Consider the following 13,032-nt stretch of genomic DNA (forward strand, 5'->3'; position numbering starts at 1 on the left):
CCAACAAAAAAGTTTCAAAATAGCAAGTCACAAGCAAGTGTGAATTTATGCCCCGTCACTGACCAGGGACGCTTACCTGGAAACATTAAACTGCACATTACTTGAATATGAGACCATTCTGAAGCAAATAATTTTCACACAAGAATAGATATATAATGTACTCTTAAATGAATCCCACAAGGATTGGAACAATCATCCCTCAGCATTCCCACTGATTCCCACTGATCAGTTACTAGCCATCCCCTTTAAAAGATGGCTGGGAGATGAAAATGACTTATTTATTACATTATCGACTGGGACAGAAGAATTTGGTAGAATAATGTGAATTGGCAGAAATAGGAGCCAAAATTCACTTCCTCTGGCACATTTATAGCGATGCAGTATTTCTGATTTGGTCATAACAGTTGTAAAAAATATATATATATACATATCAAACTTAAGTAAAGTATTATCAAAATATTAAAAAATTAAGAATACAATTCTCAGTGAAAGGTTTCTCAATGAAAGACTGGTGAGGTAGAAACACAAAGTAGGGAAGTGAGAAAGAGCTGGCTGAAGTGAATAAAACATGCTGAGGGAAATAAAACTTGTCCTATGATACGACAATGATGAATTATCCATATCAGTACTATTACTTTCGTTATCACTATCTTACATTACTTTCATTATCATTATCATAACTAATTCAATCACGATTGGATATCATTATTATAAGTATTATTATCATCATTATCATTACTACTATTACAATCATTATCATCATCCTCATCATAATCATCAACACCACCACTTTAATAATTCGAGGTACTCACAACAGCAATAATGACAGTAATAGTAGCAGAACTCACTAAATGCAAAGAGAAATTTTTATTTTTGACATCAATACTTCTTATGCTTAATGATCTCTTGTGTCAGGTAAATCTTTGGTGTCTGATTTTCTATCTCCCTGTCTCTAAAAGGCAAATTGTTCAAAGAGACTATAGAGGATAATTATTCTATGATTACTTTTAAACTTTTTTTTTTCCCTGGGGGAGGGGGGGGGGAGTGGTGAAATACAGGCACCTTTGACATCCATGGCAGCCAGGCTTTCACAAAATTGCTTTATCTGAAAGGTGTTTGTCTGAGGAACAACTTCAAACATTAAAAATTGAAAAGGAGCAAAACAAGCCACTGAAACACTTACTGTGGCAGCTGCAATGGCAGCTGTTTGAGCAGCGATGGCTGTGCCCTTCTTGGCATTCTTGAAACCTTCTGTTCCCTGGAAATAGAAGAAGCACAATCACAGAAAATTTGGGATTAATGACACCGCATCAACTGTGTACAGCTGCCAATGCAATTAAAAAACAAAACAAGCATACAAACAACTCTTCAATATAAATATGTACAAGGCCAAAACATAAATACAGTAGCAAAGTGTGTAGATGGCAATGCCAAACGAAAGCTAGGTATTGCAATGATTTACAATGAACGCAGCTAACCTTTCAGATATCCCAGATAGTATTTGTCTGAGGGATTGTGGGAAGGCAAGAAGTAAGGCGATATACTCAAAGCAGGATCAGAAATTACTCAGTGGCTGTTTGGAAGGCATGGGGAACGAGCACACTGCGTAGGTGTTGGGTGTAACCAATTGAGTACTTGCTCAGCAGCTGTTAGCGTGCGGCACACGTCGCATTTTCGATGAAAAATTTGCTACCATATGGCTACAAACTACCCGTACACGTCCAGGAGTGGAAAACATGGTGGACTGCGAGGGGGAAAAGAAGCCAAATGTTGGGGAGAGAAAAGCACCGATCCAATTATGACGCCACAGAGCACACAGTAGAAAAACCCGTTATGAAACTAGGCCAGTGTTTGCATGTACTGTGGGTTAGGTCCCAGTATGACCATAAATCTTGCTGCCTGGTGTCTCATATACGTACACACAAACACACATACACACACGCACACACAGATACATATTATATACACACACACCCACAAGAAAGTGGGGAAACGCTCCTGTTTGTACTGTCATGTTCCCAATACCACTCCACATATGTCCTCTTTTCCTCAAGTGGAGAATTAATTGACCCAGTTTCTTCCACGGCTGTGCTATCAGAAACTACCATATCTTCCAGCAATATCTAATATTAGCGGCAAGTTGTGTATTTCTCTTGACAGCATTTGGTATATAGTGAAGCTGAGATGATGCCGTGTTGAAACGGGCTTTGGATGTTCAAATCCATGTCGTGAGTTTGGACAGGTATATAGAAGCCTTGCCATCACAAATACACCTTCACTCATTTTATCAGAGGACAGTTCCCCAAACACACTCTCTTCATAGGAAGGAAATTTAGCTCTACCATTTCAGTGGTCATACTTCATAGTAATAGGTGTCGTTGTTTTGTTTAAAGTATATTGTTCTTGACAAAATCTGAGAGCTTGGCATGCGCAAACTGTTCTCACTCCTTCAGTATAGATCTTCCATGCAGAAACACTATTCTTTCAATTTGAAGCTGCGAGCACATTTCTCTATGTGTGATAAGTTTCGAGATGGAATTCTTATGCCAACTTAGCTTCAATGTGCTCTCTCCATCCAATTTACTTTTCAACTCAAAGAAAAGTCATGCACAGACTGAATATCACAGGTTTAAAAAACACAACAACAACAAAACAAATAAAGAACGGGAAGAACTATGGAAGAAAAATGAAACAATAACAAGACTTTTTTGCTGTCATGATCACCGATGAGTCAGCAGGTAACAGAAATTGAAGCTTCAGTGAGTTCCTTTTCAACTTTGACTTTCAGTTTTGAAGTGATACAAAATGACTCATTTTTCACTTTGTAATTGATCACACCTTTCACAATTAAGACAAAATAAATTCCATAGCGCCATTACGTCTTCTCACTAAACTCCCAATTCATGTGATTTCTAATCGGACATGGTGGTGCCTGAGACTAACCACATGACACAGGTGAGACTTGTTTTGATTTCATGTGAATCAAAGATGTGAAACTCACACTTTTAACTTGATATGGTGACAAATCACCTGACAGCTTGGGAACTGAGCTAAATATCACAATCCAATTATATGTGCAGCATTTTTTTTTTTTTAATATGAGAATATTTCCTGATATTATGAACCACAAGGAAACAAAGTCAGCAAAGTTATGTTTACTTCTCTGAATAAAATATGTGTCCTATTTCAACAATAATGGAAGTGATATTCAATATGCAGGGTTTACTAACATTACAAATGGATGAGTTTGTTTTTTGTTTTCTTTTGTTCCACTAAAAAACCTTGTAACAAAAGATTATCTTATTCACTTGTGAATACTACCATGCATTTTCATACTTGGGAGTCAAGATTGAATGTATTAGTTGCTGCTATGTTGGGCAAGGCTCAGTAAGCTCTCTGGTTGTCAAGAACAATAAAAAAATTATGTTATGCATATATTTGATATACAAAAATATATAAACATGTATATATTGTCTATTGAGAAGGTCTCTTTTCGTGTTTAAATGACTTGTCCTTTTTAAAGAGTCTACCTGTGGTATATCTGCATACTTCAAGATCCAACTCTTTGTTACATACAGATTATTCAACTAGAGCAGATGATAAAGAGAAAGTTTCACTTCTTGGATGATAACACATCGACTTTATTTCAAATCGCAAGTTTGTGAAAACATGATATTAAACACATTCTTCCACCCATAAATCAAAAATGGACAGAAATACTGAACCAATACTCACACATGATGTGTTGCCAACTGTCATTCCTGCAGATATGAAATCAAAAAGAAAGAAACAAGGTATAAGTTTGTAGCTTTCTACTTGAGTAGACTACTGTATAAGCTGTTATTTTTGCATACAGATATTTTCCAAAATGAGGAGGTCACAGACATTTTTGTGAGATGTACTTTTTGCGAATTGACACATCTAGGCTATTGTAAATTATGCATAATTAACCCAGCACATGCATATTGATATTTTTGTATGTTGTTAAATTCACAGTCCAACAAAGACTCCCTAAATTTGTGAAAATTAAACCCTTGCAAACATAACAGGAAACAATATACCCATACAGTATACCCATGACCGTAAGTTGAGAGGAACACATGAAGAGTTTCAGTGATTGATATACGTGTTTTATATTACTTGTTGACATGAGGTCAGCTCAATCTTATACCATCAATTTTAATAGAACAAATTCAAACATTCACATTGCATTAGACACTGCCTTTCCCCGTAATTTGCTGCATTTCTCATCCAGTGTAATGGTAGCAGAAAGTGATCAGGCAAAAGTACACTGTGCACCATCCGAGAAATATTAAACAAACAAGAAGAACCGAAATTCTCCATGTGAATTATGCCACACATCTAGCAGCTTTAAAGTGGATGTATGTTTAACATAGTTTAGCCTCACAGATAACAAATGATTGACAATTCCTTCCCAACTAAGGGAGTCCATCTCTATGTTAGCTGAATCAAGATAAACATCACATGCAATCACTCACTCTTCTCATGTTTTTCCTTCAGTACCTTCTATACTTATCAGCCCCCCCCCCCCCCGAAAAATATATACAAACAAACTCATCATTGGTTGTTGTTGTTTTTTTTTAACACACTACAAATTACCAGTCTTTTCTCACAGACCTTTGGAATTTTTTTTTTTTGAAGCACTGTATGATTTACAATCGATACTGGCAGAAATTACCCATAATTTGTATTGCGGTGGTGAATGGTTATTGATTATGTAACCATAGTAGCCTCAGGCCATCGAGTCAGCACTGCTTGGATTGTGTACCACTGTATATATTCATGTTGCACTGAAAATTCATGAAAATACACCAGAGAGAAAGAAAGCCTGTTTGCTATTCACAACAGGTATTATACCACTTGTGCCTTGTGGATATATATCAGTATACATATCTTCTAATCATGTAATGCTCAGGAGAAATTTGTCTTGATTTCATAATGTTTGAATCATGTTATTTTTGTGTTTTAAAGGAGAATTTCAGTGCAGTTGAAAGTTAGTCTGAAAAGGAGGAGTATAATATTCTTAGCATTACAATGAAAATTTGATCAAACTCAAATGAAAAATGAGAAAGTTTTGAATTTTGAAGTTTTGCTAATTTTTCAGGAAGCAGTTTTTGAAGAGTCAATGTGAATGTGCAAATAGTGAAGTATTGATGTCATCCCCTCACCACTTGCCACAAAGTTTGCATATAAAATATTGAAATTTCCAATTTCGCATTCAAACACAATCATGCCCCAGTCTCAAATCCTAGCTGATATATCTACCTGATCATAATTCTGAAGTTATTCAACCAGGAATAACATCATGTTTTACACTTCAAAAACAGAAACACTTTGGTGAATTCAAAGACCAACATGCCTGTTAGAACAAATGACCTTTTTTTTCTGCTCATGTGCAAAGCGAAATTATGAAGTGGCTTATTTCTCAGTGAAATAGAAAAAGAAAAAGACATGAGTTAACATCAAAACTCCTAGCAGCAACCAAGCTGATTTGGCACGAAGCTGCTCTCAAGAAATGAACCCATTCAAGTTTATATCTGTTGGAAACACAAAAGACCAAACATACATTGCACGACAATAACATGCATACAAATTTTGAAATTTCAACATCATTCTGACAACAGTCCTCAAACATTCCATCAGCTCTGAAATGTCAAAACCAAAGGAAGCATAATCTACAAGTGTACTTTTCCCCATTACTTTGGAATATTTTCAAAAAAGTGGAACAGGGACAAATAAAATATACAGAGGGTGAATGATTATAGGGTGACCCATAAAGAAAGGAAATGCTACAAAGAAATAAATGCAACTCTTGAGAAGAATGAGGGAATACAAGAGTTTGATATGCCAGGCAAATAAAGCTGACATACTCAGTGTTGCTCTGGTAACTCCCTTCTCAAAGTTTTAGGAACAGAATACCTCACGTAAGTCATCCTCTCTCTCTACGATGCATGGTTTTATTTCATATCAGGTGCTCATCAGAGCCCACATCAAAAATCACAAATCTATGCAGTAAATTATTGTTATGTCCACAGCAGGCATACACCCAGTCCTCTTGATCTCCACTGGTAAGCAGGAGAATTTTTCACCATGATGACGAGTGGACTCACCTTTATAATCGGCTACAGAGATGTGGGTGTTGTTGTACGTCGCTTTGATGTAAACGATGGGTAGTCTATCATATGGTACCCCATTGAAGACCAGTGAGTCTGTGGAGGATGGGGATATGTGGAATTTCCTGTAGAGAAGACAAAGAAGGCAATATTTGATCAACCACTGGAAAAAGCTATACTGTCCCTGACTTACACAATACATTTCTTGCTTTGTCTTCATGATACAAAATGTTTCCAAGTAGCTGGCCATTGACATGTTTTAAATCTAAAATCATCACTTCTTGCAATGCTTGCTCAAAATTAACATATGTATGATTGAGGGTGACGTGACGAAAATATATCAACAGATCAATCTTTCCTCAGTCACAGACAGCTACAAGAGTTGCTATTTAGTGACATACACATGACACATACCATCTGTTTTCATGCCTCATTGTGCATCAGTACTGTCCACACTTTGCCACAAAAAATCTGATGGAAGTACAATCTTACATCACAAGTAGCATGGATACTTGACTATTGCACTCTTTAGCTCTTAGAAGTCATTATGATTATGTAATATTGCTTAATAATTCCTTGTGAACTGCATGTCCACCTTTTGATGATACATAAACTTACATCATATTTAGCAAAGGTTTCAAGAACCTTCCCTCTCTCTCATTTCAGATGATGAATATGATGATATTGTATGATGCTAAATCATTTTGGTACAGCAAGAAATGAAAAAACTTCTTAATCTATGTTTAGCTCTACTGGTTGTTGATATCCTATCATCAAATTTTATAAGTGATGTTAAAAGAACACCAGTAACCTTGTACGATACGTAGAAAAATTAATGTCATTGTGAACATGGCTAAAAGAGTATTACAAGCACCAATCCGAATGGAATGAAACACTATACTTGTTTACAAGTATCCTGCCTTGAAACCAGAAGCCAGTGGCTCATGGGTACTACCAAGAGACTAGTGCATGCACATGTCCAAATTCCACAAAAGGAAGAAAAAAAAAATCCCTTCTTAGTGTCAATTCTTAAAGTTCATCATCACTGGAACTTAACTCATAGAGGACGGGCTGATATTGCTACAACACACATTTCCCATAGATACCTGCCTGAATATACTCGAGACTTGTCTTCAACGGGTTAAAGCATACATCAATACTAAACTACTAAAATAATGATAATAATAATAATAATAATAATAATAATAATAATAATAATAATAATAATAACAAATAACTTTGTGACATGGAAGAGTATTGCTGTCATAATGTTTTCTGAAAATATGTGAGCATGAATCTCTTTGTGAGTATCACAGTAGAAGTAATAAGGAAAATATTCCAAATTGCAACACCTAGTGTATGCATCTTGAATTCAGAGTCAAGCTGAGGTATTATTGATAGGCATCAATCACACGGATTAGACATTTTTGTGTGCATCCTTGTGTGTAATATACGTATGTGTGCGATGGCTTGGCCAGCTGTAGTTATTTATACCATATATTCGCCTGATTGGCTGAGGGTGGGTTCAGGCGCATGAAGCATTACAGGCTGCCCAGCATTTTCCTATGCATTTATTGCTCCTTAACTTCAAAACTTTGTAAAATGGCACAGGCACAATCAATATTTGATGCTTGATCAAATATATACACTTCATATATTGCCTAAATGCCATAAATGCTAACAGCTTTATCATACTGATTATCACATGGGCATAGTGATACATCTGAAGAGACGTTGATACCTAATTGAATTTATTACACACATTATTTAGGCCCTACATATTATGCAATCCTTGTTACAACTTCATGATTGCATGTCTACCAACAATTTTGTAGCAGCTGTAATAAGCAGACACACAGAAAGAAAACATACACATACACAAAAAAGGGCATTTACAGAGTTCATTGACCTCTGTAAACCCCGAGTATAAAATTCTTCCATGTAAATTATGGAGGAAATTGACAATGGCAGGAATATTTGTGAAATCTCTTAGGTGCTCTTCCATGTCACAAAGACATTGAATTTCCAGGGTATTGATACTGGTATATTTCAATTACAAAGGTTACCCACAACAACCCTTAAGCTTGTTGGAGACTTGCCCGACCTAGCAACAACCAATGTATGCAGAATGCCCTGCATTCTACAAGATTTTGACAAAGGAAACTTTGAGTGCAGTGAACTGAGAAACTAGTTAATCGTTAGATTGTGAGGATAAAAGAATCATAAATGTACATCTGATCACATTTTGAAGCATGCATACTTTTACCCCCATCACTTCACTGTCTGAATTTACACACATTGTGGATAATAAATGGTGGATGGCTACATAGCTACCTTATTATCATGGTACAGCTATACCTTAAGGGAGCTATTTACCATTTGCAGATGAAACAAAAATCCAGAATAGTGCTTCCAAATAGTTCTAAAATGCGAGTTCAAAGGGTTAAAAACAACCAATGTAAACATGTTAGTTATTGTAAACAATGTTAGATATTGTTAAAAAATACAAGATGTGTACAATAGTTTTATTAAAACTGTTTCCAGAATAAACCATCTACAGTTAAATCACCTTACAAACATACAAACATAAGCATACCCCTTATAGAAAAAGCAATAACAAGGAGACCATTATGTGGCTATCAATATCCCACGATCGAACATGAAATGATTTCCAGGCAGAAAGGACTTAAAAACCATAAATAGAGTGTCCTATACTTGTTCTCACATTAATTCGCACCTCCCTATTTCTGCAGCCTGTTTAATTGATATACTCTAATATTGTAAAACATCAAACAACACTAATCTTTTATATCTAATTCATCAAATGTAAGATCATAATAGAGTGCCCAGTTCTGGATGCATCAGTACACCATCTGATACTGCCATTTGGAAAATATAGCCACGTAGAATTTGCCATTAGCAGGCCAATTACATATCTTTTATACCTGCTCATATAACTCTAAAGTGACAAATAACATCTATTACTGACATTCTTCTCTTTGGCTTATGATGGCTGTCAACCTCAGAGTGAACTGTTTGTCAATCCTAACTGTGCAAGTGTCCAAGGAAACCTGGTTTGTTTATCTGGATGAATTTATGTTCCAGGGTTTCATATATTCTAGTACTTGTGGTTTCACTGTTTGCATATCAACCTTGTGATCGTTAAGAGTCAGAGTACATTTGTGTGTGTGGGGTGTGCGTGCGTGTGTGTGTGTGTGTGTGTGTGTGCGTGCGTGTGTGTGCGTGCGTGTGTGCTTAAGAATTCCTTACAACAACAAACAAAGACAGTGCAAGCACACTAATTTCTCATCACATACATCACATACAATAGACTGCACCCTTAATGAGAGTATGAATGGAAAGATTGGCAATAACAGTGTAACGAACTTGTGACACAGACGTATGTGAACAACATTGCGAAACGTTCCACAATCTTTTGGGCCTCTTCCAAGAATCACTGGAGATGAAACCTAATTTCAGGAGACACTGCCTTGAGCCAGAAAGGTTTAGTTGCCTGCTGTAGATCTGGGCAGCTTCATAAGGATATTTCATACTTCAAAATGGTAGTGTGTCCTATGACGACATAATTCCCAACGCAGACAACAAGCTGAAGCAATAAGGATTCAACGTACATTTCAGCCTAGGGAGCATGAGTTGGTAAGACAATACTGCCGCAATTTTACCAACATCTATCAATCATGGGGGCAGCTGACTACGGAAGGAAACCATTCCTTTATTATTTTTTTTTTCTTTTGGGGGGGGGGGGGAGCAATATTCATTCTCTGAACAACTAGTATTAACACTGACAACAGCTCCATCTGTACAAGAAGAGCTGGAGATGACTGTTGTTACAGCTACTATCCACACATAGCATTCATTCTCTCTAATGGTCATTGAATTTACTCAACCACAGACTGTACGAGCACAATTGTCTTGTTTTGTTCCTCCTGAAATATGAGACTGATAGGCCATTGATGCCTGGTTACCAGCATACAAAACCAAAACAGAAAGCAGGACTGATATGCAGCATACATTCTGGCAATGATCCAATCTCTGCTGCAAGGATGACCCTTACTGTGCTAAGCGAAAGAAAAAAAAAAGGCAATGAAACCAAATAGAAAGCGAAAAAACAGACTGCGCAATCTTCTACTCAATGCATTTTTTGTTCTTTATATACATCTGAGCAAAGATTGTAAATGGGGGGAGGGAGAAAAGTTATGTTTTTGTTTATGTTTTTGTTTCATAATGCACAGGGACCTTCCTACAGGCTAGCTTTCACACCTACCAAGATTGCTTAATTTGAAACAGATTTTAGTGAAGCAGCACTAGAATCGTGATCCAAAATTAGGCATTCTTGCTGTGTGAATGCAAACTTGAATTGTGGTGGGTGATTTAATTCTAGTCATGATTCAAATGACAGTCCGGACGTGCTTTTCAATCATGTTTTGCCAGAATTAAGCAACGAAACGACCGTGTGAACATAACTTAACTCCAATCGTGTTTTGGAGGCGGAGATTACCGTGACCTTCCAATCACTGATGCAGAAAGACAGCTCAAGAGTGATTGATAGAAACTTGGCAAGAAGCCAAACGTCCCCTCCTTGCTCTGAAATTGAAAAATGCAGCATCCGTGAAGCTTTCCTCTGTCGTGTGAACGGACGATGATTTGAATCGTAACTGCAATCGTGTTTGCAATTCAGCATTCAAATTAAGCAAACTAGGTGCCTGTAAAAGTGACCAAAGTCATCCTCATGGCTGGTGTAGCATTGGGTAGTTATGCCCTTGAGTTGAATGTCACCTTATCAAGTAATTTATGTCATGTGACTGAGCAACTGATAATGAGGTGGTGAGCTCTTTACTTAAACTGACATAGTAATTACAACCTTGGCACTGTAAAACCAGAAATTTCTGCATTTATGAAGTTTTGCGAATTTCGCGAGCCAAGATTTGCAAAATTAAAATGCTCATGAAAGTTCTTGTCTACACTATCGTGCAATGAATGCCAGTGGCAATTTGCAAAAAAAAAAATTCATGCCGTGAATAAGGCACTCTGCTCCAATTCACGAAAATTTCATGCCGCGAATATTTCTGGTTTTACCTGTAAGTACTTTCAACACTTTGTTTTCGGAAGGCAGGAACATCTTTGAAAATGAAAATCACTTTTTGTTAAGTTGAGAAAACTGAAAGTTTATCAGAAAGTCTATTGTTCCACTGATATGCAACCCTACTTAAATCCCACATGCCCTGTTGTCAACCTGAAGTGTCTCTTTTCAACACTTTATCTATAGATGTGTGTAAAAATGTGCCTGGAATGATATCAACTCAAGAGCAGATTAGGAGAATGCCGTTTCAGAAAAAAATAAATGCAGTATCAAAAAAACTAGATTCTGGATCCTTCCGCCTTGATGACAATCTACCTTCCAGAAGATGTACCTCTTCTCTACAGCCCCCATCCTGACCAGATTACTCTGTGTCGTTAATAATGAACCGATATGATTGGCCGAGGACCAATTAGTGAGCCCGGGAGAAGAATTCAGGTGGTTGAGCGTGTGTCATCCTTCTCCTATCTATGCCCAGCATTCGATTGCCTTCCCTTGCCAGCATGCCCAGTCAGGCATCAAATTAAAAAAAGGCAGTCAAGCTTGTGATCTATTCTCTCCTCGTGAGGGCGGTCTTCGCTGCTGTCTCTGAATCGGCAGTGGTTTGCTCCCCTCAAAAGCAAAGCCTCAAATCTTAGGGTCCACTTGCAACAGAAAATTTTCAAAGTCTCTTCTATTTTTTTTTTTTTGGGGGGGGGGGTACAAAATGAGGTGAATATGGTCCAAAGAAAAAAAAAAAGTGAGTTTCAAATTTGTGTCAAAAGAGCATCCTTTAAAAACTAATATGATTCCGTAAAACCAGAAATTTTCATGTGCATGAAACTTGTGCCAATTTCTCGGGGAGCAAGAATTTGCGAAAGTAAAATGTATGCAAAAGTGTTGTTCACACAGTGCGTTGAATACAAGTGGTGATTAGCAAAAGTTTCATGCCACAAAGAAGGCTGTAGACTCCAATTCACAAACAATTCATGCTGCGAATGTCTCTGGTTTAACAGCACATTTCAAATATTTATGCAGGAATATTTAATGGCTAAAATGTAAAGATATCTGCAAGTGCATCTGCTATTACTCCATTAGTGGTAGTAATTCAGTTATGAAACTGCACTTTGACTTATTAGAAAGCAATGCATCAATTTTGTGATATTCCACACGGAGTCTTAAAAGAAAGGAGTAGCTTCATTTCAGAAAGTAAAAAATAGTTGCATCCTTTATGATGTCACAATAAAACAAGGCATAAAGGTTCCCTAGAGTGCAGTGCTGTCATCATGTAATGGATACCCTTAAGAGATTGATCAGAAATATCATCTTGCATAATGTCAATGAACCCATAATGTCAGCTGAAAAGGCCAATGCCAGCAATACACACACTGCAACTCTAAACCCATTGAGGGCGGGCTGATTTTGCTACAACACACATTTCCCATAGACACTTGCCCGAGTATACTCAGGACTCGTCCTCAATGGGATAAAGAGGGAAGCTTGTTGGCACAGCCATCTTGAATGTGTGAGACTAAAATCTATTGCGTTCCTATATCAATTTGTCTTCACTGAATGGCAAAGTGCTAAAATACATATAAGTAATCGCTGAAATGTCCAAAATGACAGAAGAAGAAGAAGGAGGAGAAGAAGAAGAAGAAGAAGAAGAAGAAGAAGAAGAGAGAGGGTGATAAACACTCTTCAATACACCAATACCAATAATATGGCCATAAATCGTCGGCGTTTTCACGAACCGACGCTATTTCGATTTTGGTCAAAATTTTCAAAATCGAGATATTGGTACCAAATGAAAGTGCTTTCAAA

The 13,032-nt window shown here is 37.0% G+C and overlaps 1 protein-coding gene across 2 annotated transcripts in view; it reads right to left on the reverse strand.

Annotated features, from left to right (window-relative positions):
• The window catches only part of LOC139743317 (small ribosomal subunit protein uS11m-like), a 122,310-nt gene that overhangs the window by 11,533 nt on the left and 97,745 nt on the right, over positions 1-13,032 (reverse strand). For both annotated transcript variants that reach the window (XM_071653808.1, XM_071653809.1), the window contains exons 3-5: positions 6,132-6,259; positions 3,736-3,761; positions 1,184-1,258 (exon numbers count right to left, since the gene is read on the reverse strand). In XM_071653808.1, the coding sequence (XP_071509909.1) occupies positions 1,184-1,258; positions 3,736-3,761; positions 6,132-6,259 (229 nt within the window). The remainder of the gene's footprint in view (positions 1-1,183; positions 1,259-3,735; positions 3,762-6,131; positions 6,260-13,032) is intronic.

The sequence above is a fragment of the Diadema antillarum genome, unplaced genomic scaffold (assembly GCF_040938485.1).
Source record: "Diadema antillarum isolate AM-2024a unplaced genomic scaffold, OU_Dant_1.0 seq00001068_RagTag, whole genome shotgun sequence".
NCBI lineage: Eukaryota > Metazoa > Echinodermata > Echinoidea > Diadematoida > Diadematidae > Diadema > Diadema antillarum.